The 25,020-nt window shown below is 45.4% G+C and overlaps 1 protein-coding gene across 1 annotated transcript in view; it reads right to left on the bottom strand.

Annotated features, from left to right (window-relative positions):
* The window catches only part of ZC3H6 (zinc finger CCCH-type containing 6), a 29,279-nt gene extending 10,936 nt beyond the window's left edge, over positions 1-18,343 (bottom strand). Inside the window, exons 1-4 of the mRNA XM_052690650.1 lie at positions 17,814-18,343; positions 4,896-5,073; positions 3,570-3,695; positions 1,776-2,031 (exon numbers count right to left, since the gene is read on the bottom strand). Of these exons, the coding sequence (XP_052546610.1) occupies positions 1,776-2,031; positions 3,570-3,695; positions 4,896-5,073; positions 17,814-17,905 (652 nt within the window). The 5' untranslated portion in view covers positions 17,906-18,343. The remainder of the gene's footprint in view (positions 1-1,775; positions 2,032-3,569; positions 3,696-4,895; positions 5,074-17,813) is intronic.
* Positions 18,344-25,020: the final 6,677 nt, after the last annotated feature.

A 25,020-nucleotide genomic window follows, 5' to 3' on the forward strand; every position in this document is an offset into this window, starting at 1 on the left:
CATCCAATGCAGACAAACATAAAGCCAAGTATCTTTTTGCAATCTGAATTCCTAAATGCTATCTTGAATCACGAGCTGGCAGGTAGAACTACTATCAATTGTAATTCTGTGCAACTGCCTGCTCTTTGAAAAGCTCTTTAAATCAATAGCAGACTGACAAAGTGCACACACAATTAATCCCCTTCAATAAAGCTTCTCACAACTGGAAGTGCAGAGATGATTTCAAACAAGCCCAAATACTTAAAACATTTTGTGCCATTTGGGCACTTTCTGAACACAGAACTCATCAGTACAACTGACACCCAGGGGTGCACATATATCTGAAAACATGAAAGGAGCCAAACACCATAACCTCATGGGACAGAATATCTTTGAATATGATAACACTCAGCTGTCTGGAAGTTTCAGGGTGGTAATTTTCCAGCTATCAGCACATCATGAGTCATGGTCTGAACTAAAAACACTGAGACAGAGTTTCTATCTACTTTTGTAATCGATTTAAAACCAAAGAAAACAAGTTCTGTAGATGTCACACCTGCTTCAGGTGGAAGCCACCCTCCACAGCAAGGCTGCAACTTGCAAAGACAGAGATCTTGAAGCAGTACCACCAAACACTATGTGAAACAAACGTTTTTTGGTCTCAGTTAAGCAGATTCTGCCAAACTTTTGTGAGTTTACTTGGTTCTGAACCAAAAAAAAGACAAAAGATTGTCACAAAAGTAAGGAAAGAAAGCTTACTACCTTCCTACAAAATGGCATCTTCCCTGCAAACTAGTAAGATATGTACACACTCATAGGAAACCCTGCTCAGATTTTGTGTGGCAGATAAACAAAGGGAGAAAATTATTCAAAGTGAATCAATGGTTTCCACAAATGCTATTGGTGCCAACTTTTTATCTCACACAAAAACCAAAGAAGTGCCATTTTTCCAGATGGTAGATCAGGATACCTGTGCAATAAATGTAAGTGGCACTTGCTGTCTCCCTCACCTAACCTTCCATGCCCCAAGACAACAAAAAGAAACAAGAAGATGAGGGAGTCCAAAAGATGAGGGAGTTCAAGGTCTCCTCATAGCAGAGGCAGAGATGTAAGCTGGTTCAATGAACTGCACTACAACGTTATGACCAGACACCAAATGAAAGGTGCAAGTAAAAATGCTTGCATGATTATGTTTGTGTCACAGGTAAGTAAAAGCAGCAAGACTCTTTCTGAAGTATGTTTCTGCAGAGAAGCACTTCCTCATGGCCTTTGGATCAGTCCAGCTTTGAAAAGGAAAAAAAGTTGAGAAAAGGATCATAGCACACTTGAGGGGCATACTGATAAACTTAGGCACTCATCAAAATTTTGAGGTACCTTAAGCAGGCTTGTATGTACTTTTGGCCTAAGCCACATTTTGGAATTCACAGGTCACATACTCTTTTCTTCACCCTTTCATGAACTCCACCAGAAAGGCACTTCACAACTGTATGATTTCTTAGTCTGGCAGTCACACAATTGAGATCTTGTCTGTTTGTTTTTAAACAGGTTATTTATTTACTATTGACACGTCACCCAACGCTTAGTTTTGTCCCTCAGTAAAGGCAGAAGTGCACCCATACACTATTATTCCTTCCCAGTAAACAGCATGCCACATCCTGATGAGAGACTGCCAGCCCAATGGAGAGCCACAGCTGGCAGCTCTCCTCACACAGCTCTCAACACAAACATTCTGAAATGACACAGGACACAACTGCTACCACCACCAACGCCACAGCTAACAATTCAAATCATCTTACCTTTCTGGATCCCTTTCATCCCCTGTTTTTTCACTGGTTCTTTCATAAACGGAGGTCCTAAATCGCTACTGGAGGTCTCTTTAGCTTGCCTGTATTGTTTGAGCTGATCGGCAAAATCTTCATCTTTTTCCTCCTCGTTATAATTACCAAAGTTCTCATCACTGTAATGACTGTAGTCATCATACTCCTTACTCTTTACATTCTTTTTATGTTGCATTTTCTGTGAACTCATGTAATTTCCAGATACGTGTCCATGCTGCATGAAAGGGATTGCATTGTTTAGAACCAGCTCAATATTTCAGACACCACCCCTCCAAACTGCCCTACAAAAACAATTGCTTTTATGCTGCTATACTGTCATGCTGACCACACATCTGCACAAGCATTAATAACAGTGAAAATCAGTTATCCTGTAAAAATTAGTACTTTTGACTCTGAATGCATATAGGGAAAAGGTTTTGTTTGTTTGTTTTAAAAAGAAACCAAACAACAGAACAGCATCAGCATTTATACTCCAGAATGTTTCTCAGAGGGACTGACAAAGTATTTTCATGTACACAATCCTTCACATTCTGAGTGGTTTTCTTCTAAAAACAAACAGAAGGTAATACAGCATGAGAAAAAAATAGGTAAGTGCTTAGAACATGCTCAGAAAAACATTGTATATTGAGATCCTCACAGCTGAGCTTAGGTATGTAAGAATACACAGTGGCACTCGTGTTTCAAGAATTCCTTTAACTATGTTACTACAGACAATATAATATGCAAACAGTTTCAAGCTTTTCACACTTAGTTTGGAGGCTTTGTACTGATAGCATATGTCAGCAAGATTCTTTCATGCTTGTTTTGCTGGAATTTGAGAAGTTATTGGACATTTGTCAAGAAGCAAAGCTGATTAGAGACTGGTGGAGACTGCAAGCAAGCTGCTTCTTGGAACTCAGGCTACTTCAGTGTACGGAGTAAAACAATTTGAAGAGTATCCACTCAGGGAAAGTCAGCAGGACTGCAACAAAAATCCTGCGTTGACATTAACAACAAAGCTCTTTCTTAGTAACAGCAGGCAGAATTAGAACTCAACTTGTTAAAACGGTTCATTAGAACCATGGTGAGAATTCAGTCTTTCCCTTCGTGATCTGCATCTCCTGATCACGTTGGACACACGTGATACAATCTGTTCCGCCCCCATCAGTCAGGATGAAATACTCCTTAAGGCCACTCCCAAGCCAGTACTGTCCCTTCTCTAGTTTCAGCAGACAGCGTTTTCAGCTCACTAATAAATCAAGCTCATTTGGAGTTTTCTGGAATGGTTTCAGGCTAAAAGGAAAGCATCCCTTCCTCTGAAGTAATGCAGTTCCATCAAGCCTCCAGCTACTCCGTCTCACTTGTCAAGAACGGCATTTTATTTCACCCAGTGGTCCAGGAGAGCTGTTGAGCTGCGCAGACCGAGAAAAGCCAGGACAAACTGAGCTATCACAAAGCAGCACCCACTCTAGATACTTCAAGGTGACTTTTCAAGAACCTCTTTCCTCTTTGTACAGTCCAAATCCAACGTAGCTTTACTTACTTCCGCACAGCAGAAAACTTGTATCAACTTTGTTTACATCACCTACATTTAAGCTCCAGATGATGCTTTACATCCTCCACTCAGAGGACATGAGACTTACACGCATTGTCTGAAGCTGTGAGAAGGGGCACTGTGATCAAATCAGCTTTCAAAAACTGCATCTTTGACATCAGCATTTTCATATGCATACCCAAATAAACACACGAGACATCAGCTCAAAGCAGCACTACCTGACTGAACGAAGAATCATAATCTCTGTATGAAGAACTGCTACTTTTTTTATGTGATCTTTCTGTACGTTCAATATCAGAGTCATGGCTGTAGTCTGAACTGTCATCACTGGAAGGAGAGTTATGCTGAAAAAAACAAACAGAAGAAAACAGCTGTCTAAAATGCTGTTATATAATTTATTATGCAACTGGTCTGCTGCATAGTAACTTAAAGGGAGCACTAAACCAGCGTATAAAAACATTTTCTTAACTGTCCTCAACCTCTGCCTCTGGGGGAGACCAAAGAAAACACACTCTTTGATGACCCACTCTCTTTATCAGAGAAAGAGATCTGATCCTATGAGGCTTCTGCATGAAAACACTGAGGGTTATGTGGTTACACTGGGTTACATCAGTTTCCCATGGGTCTGCCTCAGAGCCCTACTTCTTTGCAACATAGTTGAGATGCTGCTGGAAGGCTAAAAGAAATCTTGGAGAGGGCTAAAAACTTGCACATGACCAAAGAACAGATTAGCACTCCATTTCTGCTGAGAGAAAAGAGCATTAGTTCATACCAGATGCACTTAGATGTACAGTTTTGCAGAAGATTTAGAGGGACAACTAGTTGTACACAAATCAATGGTAATTCTTCTGCCACTCTCCTCAAAACCACACCAGAATTCTACAGTGCTGTGATTTTTAGTCAATGACAAGTGAGTTTAAATTTTTAGGTGAAAAATCCCCCGCATCTACTTCAGAACCAATTAAAATGTACATTATACACATCATCTTAATGAAGTTAATGAAGAATTCACCCACCTAGCATGAGATCTTCCATTTCCATAAATACAGTAATTAACTGAACAAACAGAATTGAGCAAGGAAGCTCACTCCCTACTGTTCAGCTACCATCACCCTTGCTGATAGTAAACAAGCACCCAATGAAGATGTGTATCACAAAACTACAATTAGACTCAATCTGATTTTGTTTTTCTTTAAAAAGTCAATGACACGCATGCATTTGAATTAGAAACTCACTTGTTAGCTTTGCCTATCATCTGGAATGTGCTATAGCTTGATTATTTAATGATTTACGATCTCTCACCCCACACAAACTCACTGAAACACATGAACATGCACTGCCATGTGTCAAAAGTCTACTTCAACAAATCCTCCAAGGCTGAAATGCACATTAAGACAGGAAACTCAACAAAAAGCAGAGTCCAACGACTGTCTGTATAGTAATACTGTTTTCAGACAACTTCTCTACTTCCCTGGATTCTTGTCTAAACCTGGAAAGCTGCTATTAAAATGAGCACTTCCATTTTTTGGTTTGCAGTTCCTGACCTTATGTTTATCCCGTCTTCTCCTTTTGGACTTTTTCTTTTCTTTTTCTTTTTTGCGTTTCTTCCGTGATTTTCTGTGTCCTTTCTCATTTTTCTGTTTATCATCTTTTGAACCATGTTCTTTCACATCTTCATAAGCTGCATCGTCTATTTCACCATCCTCAAGCTCTCCATCTTCTCTGTAGGAGGAAAAATACAATAACATTGTCATGTTACCCATCTCAACTGTGTAACAGCACAGTAAAAAGAAAAGCACGCAGTATTTCTTTCCACCAGCTGCACTGTCACATGCACACAAATACACATTATAACACACACAACACCCCCAAAATACTCAGGTTTTCTTGTGAAGAAAAATGGAATTAAGCCATTAAACGTCCTTTAATTGTACTGCCAAAAAAAAATATATTGAACTTCTCAGAACAAAAGCCTTCTGTTCTTCCACAGTTTTGCCCACGCTAGCTAAAACTGCAGCTTCAACATATCACCTAAATCCACTTCAACCTGAAAGGGCACTTTAACCATTTCCAGAAATGCTTCAACTACAACACTTTAAACACGTCTTCATCATGCTCTACTTGCAGAACAGACTCAGCCAAATTCAAAGGCAATTAAAGTGGAAATCATACGTTCGGGAGCAGCAATAACACAAACCAACAGTTGGGAACTGCAGGGAAAAGAATGCACCGTAATAGGAATGCGTTTCCATCAGCACACCAACCAGCTCCTGCAACTAAAGCACCTCCCAAGAACGGCCAACGTCCTGAGCAGTTCCAAAAAGGAGAATTACAGTCACGGTTACGTTGATTCTTTCAAAGAAATTCTTAGTAGCAGAGGAGAAAAAAGGAGTAGTTGACACGTAAAGTCCATGTGCTACAATTTAATATCCACAGAACACAGACACCTGATGTTGCTGTTTGCTAGGACACGTGTTTGTTGGCTCTGTGGGGTTGTTGTGGGTTTCTTCCAAAGCATCTAGCACTGACTTCTGCAGGAGTTTGCTCCCCATGTCACAGCAGTAACTGACACAACAACCACTGCAGGAGGAGCAACACGCACAAGACCACAACTTCTGCATGTGTGACTGTCTGAAAAGTCTTTTTTTTTTTGGAGTAACACCAAAGGATGACTCAAAATAAATAGATAATACAGAGTGCATTACTTCAGGTATAATAGGAAGGTTTGTCCTGATCTCTACTCATACAGGAAAAAAATACAGACCTATGGTTACTAAGCCTTTACATTTTACATTCTGACCCAAATAACAACTCCAAAACTATTTCACCTGGGAAGAAATCTATCCAACACAACACAAACCAAAGCCTTTCCAACCCCTACTCCTTGCACACTGCTGAAGCAACCTCAATTCCTCTTCTATTAATTGGCATTTGCTTCTTTTAGCAGTGAATGCACACAATACACTACTCCCAAACTTCAATAACTGGGCTCTATATCTCTATACCTCTATGTCACTTTCTACTGCTTCTGGAATTCAGAACCTTACAGGAACTCAATCCTGAATTTTTACAGATTGCCAGAAAACACCACTGGTGACCCAGTGCTGGAAACCATCACCCTCAGTGCAGTGGATTTAGCAGAAACTCAAGAAATGCTGCCAGCTGAAGCAAGGGGAAAAGCCTGCAGACAGCAGAAAATCACATAACAAGATCACAATCACAACTCTTAGAAGTCAGAATCCTCATTTACTAGTAAACAAACATCACAAAGCTCAATCCATGTGATGGAGTGTTAAAACAGAACTGTCAGTCCCAAAGATTCAAAGGTGTTACAGCATCAGTGCTGTATGAAACAGGACTGCAACTACATGCTATTGAAGGCTGCAAGTTTGTGCACAGCCAGTGGCTGCTGAGTTCCTTGCAGGATACGTTCTGATGTCTGTGGGAATGCAGGAGTGGGAGGCAGGGAAGACAAGTCCAGGAGTCACAGTAAATGGTGATCTATGCCTCTGTGTACTTCAAACAACTGAAAAACTGGGCATTGGAGGCTTTCAAAGCCTTCTCTACACATGGAATAATGAAGATCTTTGATCTGCTCAGATCTCTGCTATGGAACAGCTGAGAACAATTACACCATTACAACTGCACAGATACTTTTTTTTTTTAATATGTACAATTGTTTAAGCAGAAAATCGTTTGACATCCGTGTCCAAAGCCTGGGAAAACCACTAGTATTTTAACAGAAACTATTTGGTAACAAAAAAAAAATCAACCCTCAAAGCTGCTGCTATATTTTTTTTTCTGTCAGAGAAAGAAGAAGTGACAAACAGCTACAAGAACCTCAGGACAGACTGCAAAGCCCAGGAAAGCTGTAACTTATCACGCCCTGTGACACTCCTATATTCAGAGATGATTTGTCTTCCTGAAATACAGGGATCTAAAGCCAATATAGGAATACTCCTGTCATTGCCAAGAGGTGACATTTTCATATGCCTGTGCTTTGCTGCTGAGAAAGGAAAAGGCAGGTGGCAGGTCTTGATCTCACTTGCAACAAAGGTAGATGAAAAAAAGTAAAATGATCTGGTATGTGTAATGCCACAGTGAGATGGAAAGGACCGCAATAACAGCGGGGCAGCAAAGTCTTTGGCTACAGCAAATGAGCCCAAAAGCAGCAGTTGCAGAGAGAAAAACAAAGGAGAAGAGCTGCTCACCTTGGGAAGGCCTCAGGCAGGAAGGGATCTCCGACCCTTCAGTGAGGTCTGGGAAGGGGGGGATGCCCTGAGTTGGCCCTGCTTTCCCACCAGGTGCTCAATGGTTCAGGCTGTGACTTAGCATTTCCACTAGAGCACGCAAACCAAAAGATGCCTGAACTAAACCCACTTTGCCCACAGTCTGCCTGGGATAACAAGCTAGCAGGATTAATGATCCATCATGTCTGATGCTCCTTTGCTACAGAATGATCCCGAGGCACCCTGATTTAAACAAGCCACTTCCACTCAACAATTGTTCCTGGTGTAAAAGAAAACAGCAGCAGAAATGAAATGAACCTGGGACCCAAAGATAAGGCTGGTAACCTTCCAACAGCACTTTCAGATAACTTTGTATCTGTTATTTGAGAAAAAAAAAAATTGGTAATGCTACTTACACACTAAAAAAGGTGCAAACCCAACTATGTGAAACCAGAATGCAAGCTCTGCAGTGTGCTGATACTGAAGGCAATAGGAGTGCTGGTGGTCCATCGCTATGATGCAAATACTGAATATCTGCATTTAAGCTCTTAGATATCTGCATTTAAGACTTTGATATAATGATATTGAATAATGTTTGAGCAGCAATAATAGGACCACGATAGAGCACAGTAACACTAAATAATAAGATCAAGAATTAAAAAAAAAAAATCCTTGCATTGAAATTACATAACTACAATAACACAAGATAGAGACAACAGGAGAGACGTACTGACAGGGAAGAGCACACTCTCTGTTGAGCTCATGTCTCAAGTTCAGACTCCTCTCTTCCAGCAGTGAAACTGGCACCCAGCCTTTCTGTCTGACTACTTCCACCACCTGCCCTCCAGTTCTTCATGCAGCACCACCAGGTCTATGACAGGTTTAACAGAACGCAAGAGAAGGACAGCAAAAATCCCCACAAAAGAGCCAGAAGGAACATGAAGTTCTCACTGCCTCGAGGCTTCAAAAGGTTTAGAAGATTTGGGAGGCACCTCTTAATTTTTAAGGCTATTTGTCTCTGTAATATCAGGTTTTAAGCTTTATGAACAAAGTGCTTAATTTCTGTCCAGAGCTTTGTCAGTTATTTCCATTGTTTTGGGTTTGATTTTAGTATTTTCAGTATTTGTAAGTGAGGGGAGCCAGAATGCATTTCCTCCTCTGAGGAAAAGTATCCAACTCTCCCTTGCCTCCTGGATCATAATAAAGCAATACAAATTGAAAATATTCAAATTAGCAGACCATACTTAAATGATAGAAGAGGGAACCAAAACATAATAATAGTTTATTCCAGTTAGAACAGTTAACAATCTTGGACTGCTGAATGAAGCCCTTAAGCACACAGTGACTCTTAAATGAGCGCCGAGGGCAGTAACAGGTATTAGGGCAGAAGTAGTAATTAGTCTAGATTAAATCACTGTGCAATTTGTCCACCTCAGTCCTATACTCACAAAGAAGCAAGCCACATTTCTGACCTCCTGTAAGAATAAAGGCGTGTGCCAGGGAGAAGGAAAGGGGGAAAAGACAGACATGAGTCCTGTGTTTAGTCCTGCTGCATCTCCTGGAACCTGCTAGAACCCAATACTGTTAACAACCACAGAGCACAAACAACACATAGGATTGTGGATCACCAACTACCACAAAATGGAAAAAGGAACTGAAAACAAATACTCCTGGGTCACCAGAGAAAATCATCTTCTAGATACGTACTGAAGACAGCTCTGTTTGCTAAGTCATGGCAGGCAGCAAACTTTGACAAGTGGAGAAGGCTCCAGAAGGGAGCAGAGAGATGCACAGAAAGCAAAGCTCACTCCACCAAGAACATCCACCCAATTAAAATACTTTCTTCAGTAAAATACAGGCTGTAATTGCTCTTTGGGAAATAGGCATTTGCCAGCTACCAGTTCCTTTGGGAGCTGCTGTCGAGTATTTATTGTTCTGGGATGTGTGCAGGGCTCGAGTAACTTTCCAGGTAGAACCACTGTGCAGAATCCCAGTAACACTATCCTTTGGATTGCATTTCAAAGTATGGTTACCAAAGTTCTCTACTCTCCAAACACTTGGATTATTTCCACAAAAACCTAGCATTTTCTAAGTGCCAAACTTAAAGAATGCTTAAAAATAAAAAAAAAATAAATCGTGCATAAATATAATTTGAAAATGTAATGGTTTAAAATGTACCATTTCTTGGAAATGATTTAATTCAAAGGAAGTCTGAAGGAAGTGATAGGGCAGAAAGCACCCTCAGTTCAGGCCTTTTTTCCACTCAGAAGTGAGAACAGGAGTGGGACAGTGCTGAGCGAGCACAGAGCCGACCCCTTTCCAGCACTTATTCCACACTGCTGGCTGTGAGCAAGCAGCTCCGGGCTGGGCTTTCGGTGCTGCGAACCAGGACTACCTCCTTTCCCACTATGAGTAATGAAAGTCAACAAATAGCTGTGGTCTGGAAAAAAAGAGAGCTAGTGGCTGATTTTCTAGGAAACGGGTCCTAGTTTCATGCTGCTTCCCCCCTGGCACATCCCCACAGTCACGCTGCTGATGTAACAAGAGACGATAGGAACTTCTGTTTTGCACAGCACAGCACAGGGAGGATTCTGAAGTTACACAGTATCTCAGTCTGCTGATATTATTGCTGGAAGTGTCTGACAAAAACAGCATTTTCTTGATCTATAAAAACAAGAAACCATCAATTAATTTTCTACAAGGCTTCAGCTATCCTTCAACTATCCTACAACGCAGCACAGAAACATCCTTCACTGAGATCAATTTGGGATGTGTTTCTTACACGACCCACACCTCAGGAGTCAAAAGATGGCCTTTGCTTTGAAGGAACAAACACTGGCCAACTGCTCTTACCTCCTGCCACGTGTTACTTCCCTGAATTCTACACTTGCATTTGTGAAGGCTGAACTAAACCTGATGCATCTGCTGTCTCTGTATTTGATACATGTTCTTCTGCGTTTCCAATAAGAAAAAAGAATCAGAGCAAAGAAATCATAGGGAAAGGGCAACAACCACTGCTAGAAGAAAGGCACACTTCAGTGGATTCCACACATGCTGCACTCAAGTGAATGGGCAGTGCCACATGCATTTGTGAGAGCACAGACTGCCATCACAAGCAGCGAGCTCCTCACGCTGGCACAGACAGCCTGAACCACGATCAGAAGCCGAAAGGATGAGCTTTGAGACTGCTCTTCCTCCTCATCCATTTCCACAGAGTGACAGCTGGAAGACAACACTCAAGCTGTAAGGGCATACCAATCCTCTTTTCATTCCTTACACTGTCTACCATCCCGAGCAGCAGCCTCTTAGGAAAAAGCACATCCCTATCTGCAGCATGCAGCCCACCCATGGGTGACCTATCCCAAAGATTAGGCAGCAACTCCACAGGCCATGCACTGGCTTCACACGGCAGCCCTGCTGCACACACCAGACATCTCCTACTGCATTTTAAGCCCTTTTGGAAGAGAAAACACAGCATCTTCATTAAATAACCAGTTTAAGTCGGTTGTTTGGCTACCGCTGCCTGACCTGTTGGAACCTCTTCATGAGAAGTTCTGGAGAAGTTTAATAATTAAAACGAGTTGGCAATCGATACTACTGTTTCCTCATAACCCATGAGAGAGCAAAGGCAATCCTGATATCCAAAATGCAGGCAAGGCAAAACTAAATAACATCACCCAAACACCACGAGGTAAAGCCTAAGCCAAGGCAGCACACTGGCACTGATCCTTTCCTATGATCCCTGTACAAGGACAACGTACCAAAGAATGAAAGAAACCTTTGGTCCCTCTCCAGGAAGAGGTTCCTCCAGGAACCAGGCAGGAGAAAGAACCAACACTGCTGATGGATCGCTCCCTAATCCACAATTTCCAGACACTTGGAACTCGACGGATACGTGGAATAAAACCGTAAAGCATTTCCACTGCCCCAAATCTATTTTAGTGCATCTCCAAAATGGATTAGAAAGGCACAAAAGCCAAATTATTTGGACGCTAGAGTCAGTCTGGTAAAATCATTGCAAAACCAATTATACAACATGAGAAGTAACCCACCATTACTCTAACATTTCCAGCTTAATTTCTACCATCCGGACTCAGCTTTCAATCACCTTTCTTGCCCTCAGCCCAAACCATTTTTAAAAATCACATCCCTTATGTTCAAAGATGTACAACTCAAGCTCCCAAAGCCCAAGACACAAGAAGTAAATGCAGCTACTCAGCACACCACGGACTGAAGAAAACAGAAGGGTTTTCCCTTTAGGACTCCTTTTTAATCCCCCTCACACAGTTACTCAGTACACGTGCAAACACAGCAGGTGCTACACAAGACTCATACTGCTGCATACACTAAGAACTTACATGAATGAAATCACACAACCAAGATGTGAAACTCCATCAAATACTATTTTAAGTTCATCTTTGGTAGGTTTCATTGACAGCTGAGGAAAGGTCTCATTTGGCCCTGTAATACTTGAAGGGAGCATGTAAACAGGAGGGGGAACGGCTGTTTGCAAGGGTGGATAGTGATAGGACAAGGGGGAATGGTTTTAAGCTAAGACAGGGAAGGTTTAGGTTGATATGAGGAGGAAGTTTTTCCCCCAGAGGGTGGTGAGGCACTGGCACAGGCTGCCCAAGGAGGCTGTGGATGCCCCATCCCTGCAGGCATCCAAGGCCAGGCTGGATGTGGCTCTGGGCAGCCTGGGCTGCTGGTTGGTGACCTGCACACAGCAGGGGGTTGGAACTGGATGAGCGCTGTGCTCCTTTGCAACCCAGGCCATTCTGTGATTCTATTACTTAAAAATAATTACACTGTTTTACAGTGTGATGCATTTGACTGTATCTATTAGATAAGCCCTGAGAACACTAACAACTAACAGGTTCCAAAAGAATTACCCCAACTAGACAAACTCAATTATGGGATGTAAACCTCTCTCTTTTCCTTCTGGTGCACAGAAGGGACGCAGGAACAAGAGTGCAAACATTATGGATGAGCAGAACCCTAATGCATCAAGTAATTAATTTTAAGCAACTATTAATTTCTGATGATAACCAAATTTTATAGTCCAAAAATAAAATACTGTAACATTTATCTCCTCCTAAAATGAGCACACTGTTCAACCTTCACCTCTTTTTCCTGCAATTAGTTCTAAAGACGTGTTATCATAAAACAGGCAGGATGTCCAAAAACTCAATCACATATAGAAACATGAAACTAAGAGCCCACAACTTACACAGGCTGATGGCAGCCCCACACACCTATCCTGCTAACATCTGTAATAATGCCATACAATGCAGGAAAGAGAAAAATTCAAGTGTTTCTGGCACCAGCCAGAAGGAAAAAGGCCACCCTGGGTATTTCTTCTCCTTAACTCCTTTATGGGGACATTTTGTTTAGTACCCCAAACCAGGTTTCTCCTTCAACCCCTCTATTCCAGTTCTCTGTGCACTCCTGCTGCTCCACACCACCCCATGCAGCACTAGTGACTGTGCAGCCCTTTACTTCATCACTCCTCACAACTACATCACAAAAGTCACATGCCTAAAATAGGATGATAAAGGGCTAAAATTGACCAAATCTTTGCAATTCACTACACTACAGCTCTTGTGAACGAAAAAGAACGACAAAAACTAGATGTGCTTGCAGTTAGCAACAAACCAGTGTTTAATGAGCACTAGCCTTTCCCAGCATTTCACAGGTTACTTAGGGCACAGCTTTCAGCTGTCCTTTAGCTTTGACTGCTCTGCAAACGCACAGCAATATTAACCTACAGCCTGGCAGTGAGAAGTTACAGGGCAGGCTGCTTGGCTTTTGAACCCACCTTCTGCTTTTGTACCCAGGCTTGCTCTAGCAGATACTGTGCTCCCATATAAAGGAAAGGAAGCCAGAAAGGCAAGGATAAGACGTGCCAAAACCCAGTTTCCTGCAGCAGAGGCCAACAAGCAGGCTACAAGGCCTGCTTTCTCACCCTGCCACCTACCCGCCTCTGCTAACAGGGGCTGGGCTCTGCACTAAGTTACAGACATACACACAGACCACCTCCTCTGCCCCAGCAGGATGAGAAGTAACAGCCACACAAGTCAGATGCACTTCTGCCACTCCTGCAGGGTTTGCTGGATGGGAACTAAGCCTCTTATACCCACAGGGCACATCAGGGAGCGATTCTCTCTTCATTTCCTATTTTCCTAATGTCCAAACGAGTTTTGAAATCATGCTCATGGACAATAAATCACGACAAGGCTGCCTGCTGGGATCACAAAACTTATGAATGCATTCTTTGGTGATTAACTATTGCAACAACAACAAAAAATCTCCCTAAATACAGCTGTAAGTAAATATTTTCAAGTCAAACAATGCACATACAGACAGAGGGCATCAAAGCACGGGCAGAATAAAATACACATTTCAATCACCTACTTTAACACTAAAGATGGTTATGGCAAGGGGGCCTGGGAGAGTGGCAGGGCTGGGCAGCACGAGCACTGATTATAGCAGATCTTGAGACCTCCAGCTCAACAAAAGCTTCCTTGATCAGTGCTGCTACGGCGCAACACAGAGCTGGTGAGCCACAGGGATCAAGGCAAGATGCAGGCAGAGCAGCATGCAAAATATTGCTGGCTAAGCAGTAACTGAGAAAATGCCTAACTGAGGTGTATAATACAGATTTCAATTTACTGTTACCTATACTGTTTACAACCAGCCACTTGTGCTTTTCCTTTTGTTTCCCACTGACTGTAATTTCCCAGAGCAGCTCTCCATTACAGGGAACCAGACAAACCTGCTCTATCAGCAGTTTAAGATGGTGCCTGCCAAGAACAAGAGTGGAAAACTGGTACGTTCTCCTCCTGTGAGAGAGTTGGAAGAAGGAACTGGGAAAAGAAAAATATAAATAGGGTGGCAGAGCAACAGTTTGCCTGGTTTATCTGGGCACAGGCAGGGAACACTGAGCTGGCAGAGCAGGCTCTGGAAGCTGGCAAACTTGAGGAACCAAACCCTTCAGCCACACCATAAAATTCAAATTGGTTTATCATGGACAAGAGAGCAGCTACCCATTTAATTTCGAAACGTAAGAGCTGTCTCCAGCATGATGAAGAAGTTTACAAGGATGATTTTCATGGCTCTTGGAGGAGGAAGCTGAAATGCAACAGAAAAGCCTGACTGGCAAACAAACAAACAAAAAAAAGGCAAAATAAAATCAGGATAATTTTATCCAGAATGTTTACACAGGACATTTGGGTGTGCATCAGAGAGCTGGCTTTAACACAGAATTGCTTTGTTGCACTGTGGGCTGTCAGAAGGAGCCTGAGACTTACACTGGGAAGGCAATTCCCAAGACCACACTGGGCACAAAAGCATCACCTGCACTGCTGTGAGCTAGTATCTCAATGCTCAGACCCATCATCAGGGTCACTGCTAAATTTACTGCAGTTAATGGAGATTAAATGACAGTAAAGCAGAGATGGCCAACAGAAGGAACCAGGTACCAACCTAATATTTTAGGTACTGAAAAAAAAAAACAACCACTCAAATTCACAGAGAAGTTATTTGCTAATGTTTCTCACACCAAATCTGGCACTGCTCTCTATTGCAGGACTAGTTGAAAGAAAGAAGTCCTTCTCATGCCTGTCACAGCTCAGCATTAGTCAGAAAATCAAAGTCCACCGAAGTCTGCACGAGGACTGAATCCCTGTATACCTGTGGAAAGCATTTAGTCCCATTTTGGATACAAAGGGAAACCAGCCAGTAAATTCACCCACAGCATTATGCACAGGACGTGTCCATAAAACAAGAAGATTCTCTTGTGTTGATATCTGCCCGCACCCTTCCTCTGACTTCCTTCTTATCCTCTAGGCATGACCTACAGAAGAAGTGACCCTTCATAAAACAAAACCATACAGGCAAACTTAAGAAGAGACACTTGTTTTCTGGGTGCATGGAACAAACACATCAGAGAGCACGAGTTCACTAAAAACACATAAAGAATGAAAAGCTTTCCTTATGTAATTAGCTGCCCCATCCATAAAGAAGGAAACAAAGCCTTTGGATTAGAACAACACTTCCATCTCAGAACAGACAAAGGCTTTTAGTACTTCCTGCTGCTCTAAACACTCACCAACTTTCTCCTAACTCCACAGATCAGTTCAATACCAAACTCATAAATGTTTACAGAAATGCCATTAACTCAACGCTGTCCAAAACTGATCAGTTAATGACCTCACCAGCTTCCTATTATGGGCTTTATCTATAGCAAGCTGCTCAGACTGAGCTACAAACGCAGCAAAACACTGAACGCAAGGCAGAACACACTGAAACCACACACATTAGCTTTAAAACACCAAATTAATTATAGAGCAAAAGTCCACGTAAGCTTACAATACGAGCATACTCACAGCATTTCTACAGAACGGACCTAAAATACTACACCTTGCTTTTCAACTCCCAGCCCAGGAGACTGGACAAAATCAACTCAGCACTTCAAAAGCATTCCTCTGCAAGCTTCCTGCCCCCCTCCAGACAGCCAGTTTCTGCAGCAGGGAAAGACTTGGCTTTTGTTTGGGCCTTGCAAGTTTACCAGCTGGTGAGGAAACTCTGCATTTCAGCTAGGCAAGGTATTATGCTTTCACAGGATTACATTTACGTATCTACTACAACACCAAGACTTCTTTTTGGGGTGTTTTATAACACGCTAGGTGTATGAAGAATCCACTTGATTACAAATAGGTCAGAGGGAAGCAGAAGTTTTACAAAAGCATTATTGAGAAGGTATATTTTATCATTAGTCTTCTGCTCTCCTGAAACGAAAGCGTTATAGAGCAATGTTTATAAATGATCATGTCCTGGAAGCACATCAGGCTGTTAAGGAGTACTTATTTATCCTATTTCACAATCTCCCAGCCTAACAAGCTCACTGGTGAGAACAGCTGCTAAGAGGAACTCTGCTTATCACATCACATGAGGAACTAGTAACTAGAAAAACAATGCTTACAGCAAAACAGTGGATAAAGTTTTTTTGGGCTCTCAATGAGAGCTTCAAAACAGCATGCCTGAAAAAGTATCCACAGTAAAAGTCAGAGCCTTACGAATGCATGAACTTTCAACAAAAACACTTCTGCTGCAAAGACCTAACAAGTATGTGCCGCATCTTCAGCAAGTGTGCTGCTATTTTGCTTTTTACGTACCACTCTTTGAGGAACACAGTGAGGCACAACGCACACTATTTCAAAACTAAATGTACGAAGGGGAAAATGGGAATGAGAATCTCTGGGGTCTGCGCTGAACCCCTCGCTATGTCACAGGGTGATTTAGGGACAAGTTAGTCAGCTCGCACGGCCCTCTGTTTCCCAATTTGTAACAGTGAGCTTATGACTCTTCCTCCAGTGAGGGAATGTTACATTCACTCCCGAGCCCTTTGAAACAAGGACCGAGCACGGTTGTGGAGCTGTGTGGGGCAGACAGAACCAACAGGCAGCTGTCGCAGAACAGCATGTTAACTCCTGCCCTTGTGTTAGCAGATGAACGCCGAAGGACTGGTAGCTGTCGCCCTGCAATGGTATTTTTGGAACTAGTTTCGAAGGCCAGAGCTGCCCGGAGAAAGGGTTTGAATTTCCAGCAGCTGCAGGAGAGAAAGGGAGGGAGGAACAGAGGTCCTTTCACCAGGAACAGGACTCTGGTGTTCTGCGCATGGGGATTGAGAGGTGGCAAAGATAACGTCAGTCAGACCATAATCTGCATAAAAAAAGATCCAGTTAAACGTGGAAGGTGTAATCTGGCAAGAAAATGACGTTAAATATGGATCTGGTGAGAATTTTGCACAAACAAAAGCAATGAACGAAAACAACTCAAACACCCTTTCCTACCTGACTAGCAGCACCAGAGCGAGGGAGAAAAAGAACAATGGTGACATTCAACAGACACCCGCTGGAAAGTGCAATTTATGGAAAGAAATGGAAAACAGCCCCCCCTCTTCCCAGCCAGAACAAATAAATGAAGATGTAAAACGCATGCATTCCAAAAAACAAAACCCTACCGCCAATGCATCAAAGGCACCTCGGATGCAGTGAGCCCCCCCCGGAACCCCCCACCCCAAGGTGACCGCTCCCGCCAGCGTTAACCCCCTCGGCACATCAACACAGCATCATCATCATCATCATCATCACCATCATCATCATCACCACCATCACCCCACTCGTATCACCACCACATGAGAAGCGGAGAGAGAGAAGAATGTTACTCGACCTTTCGTCCCCTGCATGTTGCCTGTCAGAGTCGGGCATGTTTGGGTCAAGAACTGGGTTTGGGGGTTTGGAGAACAGGCTTTCAAAGGCCATGCTGCTGGCCGTGGTGTGGTGAGGAGGAGGGAGGTGGAGGAAGGCAGGACACCGCCGCTGCGGGAGGAGGAGGCGGCGGCGCGCACGGCCGCTCCGGGGGCGGCTCGGTGAGGAGGAGGAGGAGGGCCGGTCCCTCCGTGCGGAGCGATGATGAAGGTTGCACTCACGGTTACTTAGTGGGACACTAACGGGCACTCAGTGCAGGAAGGGCTGCACAGCTGCGCCCGGCCGCCCCGCGCGGGCGGGAGGAGAGGAGGCGGCGGCGGCGGCGGCTCGAGGAGCAGGCCCGGGGCACAGGAGAACGAGAGGACACACACACGGGGGAAGGGAAGTGCTGGTGGCCGGAGATGGCTGCCCTATTTCTTCCTTACAAACATGGCGCCCGCTCGAGGCACTCTCACAAAATGGCGGCGGCGGCGGCGGCGGCGATAGCGGCGAGGGCGGCGGCGGCGGCAGCGGCGGCAGCGAGCCCGGTGCCGCCCCTAGCTCGCTCAGCGGCCTCGGCCCGCGGGCGCCGCCGCCACCACTGCGTCTTCCGCGCCCGTCGGGGCCGCGATGGCGTCGCCTGGCGCTGGCCGCCGCCGCCGCCCGCGACGCGCTCCTCCTCCGCCGCCGCCGTCGGCCCGCCCCCCGCGCCGAGCCATTGGCTGTCGGGGTGGCGCGTCACCGCGCCGTGCGCAAAGACCATTGGCGGGGCCGCGCAGCTCGTCACGCGGCCGTGACGTGGCGGCGAGCGGGCGGGCTCCTTCCCCCCAGCTCCCTCCCCCTCCCGCCTCCGGCCGCCGCCGCCCGCCCTGCGCGCGCGCCAGCCAGGGGGAGGGCGGAGACCCGCCGTGCCGCGTGCGGGCTGGCGTCACGTGCGCGCCCCGCCGCCCGTCATGGCGGCCGCCGCCCGTCACGGCGCTTCCGGGCCGCGCGTCTCGCGGCAGACTTCCGCTCCTCGTCCTCTCGCGAAAACTGAGCTGCGCCTCTCCCCTCCAGGCGCTCCCGCCCCCGGGCTGGGCTTAGCGCAGCTGCGGCGCGGCCCTGAAGAGAGGGGGAGGGGGGTGGAAGGTTTTCGGTTTGTTTTTAAAGAACTGGAAGGGGCTGCGGGTCGTTCCGCTGCGTCTCATCTCGCAGGGGTCCCGTGCTTTTGCTGTCCCAGATTTCTGAGGGATTTTTTTTGCTCATTTATTAAATAAAAATTTAAAAAATCCCACGTTTGAAATAAAAGCTCTGTGTGCTCATCCCAACAGAAACACCCACTTCACTTGCAGCCATCTTTGTTACCATTAAAAACAGCACTATTGCCATTAAAAAAAAAAAGACAAAGCTAGTAAGCCGTTAGGTCAGCCATGGGTAATTCATGAGGTAATTTACCTTGGGAAGCTTATGTAAGACTAAGTTTTCCATAAAGAAATCCTCCCTAAGGCACAGGCATGCGAGGGTGAGATTTCTCACAGCACCGAGGCTGCTCAGATTACTATAAAACAATGCTGACAAAAAGTACCTGGTTCAGCCTTCCTTTCCACCCTGACGACATAGCTTACATGGCTGTATGAACTGTGTTGCGCAGCCTGTGTGCGGAGGTTGTGGCCAGTTCCCACGCCAGAGCTGAAGGATCATTAATCTGACTGGTTTGAGTAGCAAGCTGAGCCTCCAGGCGATCAGCTTTACTGGGTCTAGTAGTTTTCTGCTACAAAATAAAACAGTGTCTCTTAGTACAGTTCAAATTTGGCTTATCCAGGAGTTCCAATCACTGTGATTAACAGTTTCAAAATAGCTCCTTCCCTTCCCTTCCCTTCCCTTCCCTTCCCTTCCCTTCCCTTCCCTTCCAATCCTCCTCTCCTCTCCTCTCCTCTCCTCTCCTCTCCTCTCCTCTCCTCTCCTCTCCTCTCCTCTCCTCTCTTTCTTCTTTGAAATAAGAAAACCCCGTGTTGTCCTCCCAAGCTCCCCAGGTAAAAGCTGTCACTGTGGTCCTCCTCAAAGCAGGAGCACTTAAAGCAAGCAGGATTGGGGCCTAGAGAAATTTCCATCTTAACCAAAACTGTTAATGAAATTGTTACTGGCACAAGTGACTATTGGAGGTGGAGGATTAAAACCTGTATCGGAAAGATAATAGAGGTACTTTCGTTATCATCACATCAGTGACTATTCAATTAATAAAACAGAGGACATTCAACACTCGTGAAGAAATCCTTAATAAAGCCTTGGAGAAAAGAGCACTACTGAACTCAATAGTGTAGCAAAAGCACACCAAACCCTTAACTGCAGCAAGAGGCATCTCATTTTGTACTCTATCTCAGGCGTTGTTTGGGGCAGGTTCCACTTTCTCCTTTCTACCTTGCTGGTAGAGGTGACTCAGCTGGTTGCATCCTGATGCTGCTCTTGTTACTCTTAGCATCTCTTTCTGTGCGTATCATTTTGCATTTTCAGTGAATTTCATCCTCTTCTGCAGGACTGCAACTGTAACTCGTGTACCTTAACCTTAGGATAGTCTTGTCCAACTCAAATAAATAGCATCAGCTGCAAGTGTTGTCATTCCATTGCTCATTGCTTCTTCCATTAACTTTATGTATCTATTTACAACAACACTGGCACCAAGACGGAGACGATCCCACCTGCCAGGCTGCTGCACACCAAGAGCCGGCCATTCGTTGCTGCCCTGGCTCTGCTGACTCTCAGCAGTTCACAGCCCCCGAGAGAGCAGTGTTTGTTGTTCTCTAATGATTTTAATGTTATTTTGTTTAACACTGTCTTTTGAGGGACTTTGTCATAATTTTTTGGAAAAGCCTCAAGTAAGTTACATCAACTTATTTTCCTTTACAGGCTCGTCTCCCTGGCTTACAGGGCTTTTCAGGACGTATGACTCTCTTTTTCCAGTGCCAACAATCCTAACACAAAAATAAAAAATGAGAACACCCACATCGGCCCCCATTTGGGAGGGGTGCTCCTGCATTTGCTCTGCTCCAACATAGGACATTTTTACACACACACACACACACAAAGTGTCTTTGAGCATTGCCTATGCCCAACTGCCTAAAATGCTGTACAACTGGGGCTCGTTATAAGTCAGACGAGAAACAGTTGAGTGCAGAGCGAAGCAAACAAAGCCTGCCTGCTTTGCTCTGCACTGCTGGCTGGGCTTGCTGAAGCGTGGTCTGTGGAACAAAGCATTTCCCATGGAAGAAGCATTCCCATTATCCCACTAGAGCTCCACTTGTGCAACAGTCTGACTCATGCTGCAGCTTTTTGCTCCTTGGCGCTGCACAGAGAACCTCTCTCTCCTACCTATTTGGCATCTAGAAGGTGGCTTCTCACTTCTGGGTCATTCTCTCTCTCCTGTCTGCCAGGCAGAGAAGAACGGTGCTACTGCATGGGGCTACAGTCAGCTCTGAGGAGCACAGGGAAACTAGCTCTTCTTAATCCCTTGGACAGCATGGGTGGGAGAACTTCTGTCCCTGCAGTTCCCCATATACAGCCTCTGGCTTTCACACAGTCTAGGAGCCTGGCTGTGCACCAGGCTACTGAGGAACCATCTCCCTGGGGTTGCACATCCGTGCCCCCAGACACGAGGAGCTGAGGATCCCTGCTGATCTGATGCCACGTGCCAGGCTAGACTCTGGCTAAGCAAGCAGGGTGGAGAGAGCATGGACTGGTTCAACCAAACATCCAGATCAACACACACGCTCATGGAAATGAAGCAGCTCTAAGGTGAAGCTAGCACTGCCTCAGCACATCTCCAGCAGGGACTGAAATGGAGCTCCAGAGAGCATGGGCAGGGGTAGGGCTGCTGGTCGGGGCTATTATGGCTAATTAGTGTCTTCAGTATGCGAGTGTCTCCGTGTGCTGGATGCCAGCACCATCTCCCTAGGCAATAGGAAAAAAAAAAACACACCACCACCATTTCAAATTCAGAATAAAAGCCCTGCTTTTCATATAGTATGTGTGGGAATGTATGGAGTTTCTGGGGTTTGTGCAGTGAGAGAGATCTCTGGCATATGGTGGTTTCTGGGCCCCTTCTGGAGTGTTTCTCTATGGAGGTACAGCACTGGGTCTGCTGCCTGCTTTTGGGGCCAACCCTTTCACTGTTGGGGGTTTGCATGAGAGCTGTGTGCGCTCCTTGGGCACAGTTATACCCACAACATTAATTTTAAGCAAACAGAAAAATGTTTCAGTACCAACAGGGTAAAGCTGTTTATTTAAATATCTTTACGCGTGTTTGCGTTGTCAAGGAAAAAGGTATGTCTGTGAGAAGCTTGTGAATGGCTCTTTTTTTTTTTTCTCCTTCAGCATTTTCAAAGTATAACTAAATTTGGCAATATCAGATAAACAAATTCCCCAGTACGGTCTCTCAGATATCACAGATATACTGGGATCTGGGGTATGGTGTGTATGGCTTAGCAACATACCTAGCAACCATAACAAATAAAAATGTCACGGTTCAGCTCTTCATTAAGGCCTGTAACAGGATTAATAAGTGTTGTGGAATGTGTGCTTGTGCTTTTGCTTTAGCGAGGACTCAAACCGTGGTATAAATCTGTGGGAGGGGACAGGGCAGCATTAATGTATGCGCTGAGCACCAGGCTGTCCTTGAAGGTGCTGGTTTGGCACAGCTGTAATACAATCCAGATCTTAGCCGGCCATTTAAAATAACTGTGTTAATACTCTTTTCTGTTTTTAGCAAGAGAATTGTCACCTCTGGCTTGTGGGGATTCTCTCTTGTTAGGCTGAGGGTCTGTTTGGTCCAATGGCACCTACAAGGTTAGGCCATTCGTTGGGTTGCCAGGGTTTGTCTTAAGACCCCTTTCCTGGGCAGCCTTACATTGAGATGTCCTGTGTGGACACAGACACTTGAGAGAGCAGGAGGGATGCCCACAGTGGCATTCCAGCACCCTATTCCCATGTGCCCTGGGATGAAATTACTTGATCCTTCCTTGCTGGGATACACCTACCATGCCTGCTGCAGCTGATGGATTGTCAGCACGGTCTGCAGCTGTGCACATGCCCCACGCGCTGTGGATTTCCACAGGCTGCCAAGTGGGAAGCAGTTGGAAGAAGATGCTATTTCCTTCTCCATCCAGCAGCTTTTGGGATGGACTTGGATGTGCACGGGCAGACAGTGTTGGCCTCCAGGTTGTTCTTCTGGCTCTGCTATGAGCCAGATTTGAGGGTCACTCGGGAAGGCCAGTGCTACGAGCATCAGGTCATCTCTTTAGGCCTCAGTGCAGTGCAGACCATGGCAAGGGGACTCCAGAGAGAGCCTTAGAGGTGAAATCCCAGCTCTGAAATCCCAGCATGCCTCTCAGGATTTGAAGCAGCGAGGCAAGCAAAGTCACTCTGGGCTTTTTGAGAAATACAGAATTCTTCTCTTCTGAGCTGGGAGGCCAGGAGCAGACAGAGCAACTCCAGGAAGCTTTGTAAGGAAACCTGGAGAGAATCCTCTCTGAGACAGCGCCGTGAAAAGGATCCTCCTCCATTTAATGCTGCCATCATTCCCTCCCTAAAAGGGGAAAGAGATTGGTACAGGTCACTGGGTAAAACATTCAAGAGGTCCAGGGCCATAGCCAAGGTTAAGTCTTGATGTTTTGTTTCTGAGGGGGAAAAAAAATCATTTGGGTGCCTCTTTCCTTCTATAAACATATTTGGTCTGGTAGATATTCCAGGAATCTCTCTATACATTTAGATTTGGGGATTACTGTCCTTCCTGAGCAGGGGAGGGCTCTCACCAGCCCTTCGAGGGGTGGAATGGTTGCTTTGGGGCTCTCCCAGAGCATGCAGAGCAAATCTGGAGCCAGCTGCACATGGACTGCTTGCCTTTAGTGCCAGCAGGGGAGCAGAGGCAAACCTAGCTATTTCTTGGGCTCTAAAATGTTATTATCCCAAGGAGAAGTTGTATTTACCAGGGCCAGAAGAGCTTCACACTGCACATTCCAGGCTGCAGGATGTTGCAGTTGCTGCTCTGGGAGGGGGAAAAATCTCCTTTAGTCAGCTCAATTGCTGGCCAGAGGTTTCCAGCCCAGTCCAGGCACAGCAGAGCCAACCTGAAACTTTTCTGGGGCTGAAAGAGAGATCTGCATCCAGCTAAGGCTGTGAGACATATAAGCTTCCCAGCTCCGATCCTCGGGCCCAGAAACACTTGGGAGGATGGGCACCACTTTGCAAGCAGATCAGAGATGCTCCTCCACATCCCTATGCCAGTCCCCTGTGTCTCAGTGCATCTTGAAGAGAGGAAACCCGTTCACCCTGGCCTTGGGAACTGGGAAAATGCTGTCAGTGAAGGATTACTCTGCAGTGAAAGCCTCCAACGCAAAGGTCCAAACAGCCACCCCCAGCCTCATCAGCCAGCTAAAGCATCAGATGGAAACTATTCACAAAGTCATCCTCTCCTGCTTCCCAGCCGAGGTGCATTTCATCCATCCCGCCTGGCTGTGGGCAGGATTCGGGCTCTGCCATTCTGGGAGAAACCACATGCAGAAATCCAGCAGGTGGTTGGTGTTCCCTTCAGCCCCCAGACTGTGCTAGTCTGAATCTGCCAGTCCCTTTTTCAAGGCATAGTTCACTTCCCCCTGGTTCATATGGCACATGAGGCAGTGCAGGTGCCTTGTGTTGGAACACCAAGGAGAGGGGAAGGAGGAGACCAGCTCTCCATGCAGAATGCTCCTTGCAGAACCCAAGGAGTACAGTTTGCTTCAAACCAGGTTCTTCACTTGTACTTTTCAATCCCTTTCCCCTTAGCGTATGGACTTCTTTATCCTAGGAGCAAGATTTCTTTAAATCTGGGCTAAGTTCCCAAGAAAAGAAAGCTGCTTTTTGAAGAGCTACCAGGTGTCATTGCAAAGCCCTGCTCTGCTGTGTTTTTCCTCCTGCATGGCCCTGAAGCTTTTCCACCCAAACCTTGAGGTACTTTGATCACGCAGCTCGCCAGCCTCCCAGCAGCTCCCCGTACCTGTCTTCATTGGCACATCCCCACACTTCCTTCCTCTCCTACCCCTCCCTCCCCAGCAGCATAAAGCAGGAGAACAGAAACAACAAGGACAAGTTACAGCCCTATAACCCCAGAACCCAGCCCCAGTTGGCTGTGGGTGAGCACACCCTACACGCGCTGCGGATACTTTATTCTGCTCTGCGCCTAC

Source organism: Tympanuchus pallidicinctus, unplaced genomic scaffold, assembly GCF_026119805.1.
Source record: "Tympanuchus pallidicinctus isolate F22 unplaced genomic scaffold, pur_lepc_1.0 scaffold1, whole genome shotgun sequence".
In the NCBI taxonomy this organism is placed as follows: domain Eukaryota; kingdom Metazoa; phylum Chordata; class Aves; order Galliformes; family Phasianidae; genus Tympanuchus; species Tympanuchus pallidicinctus.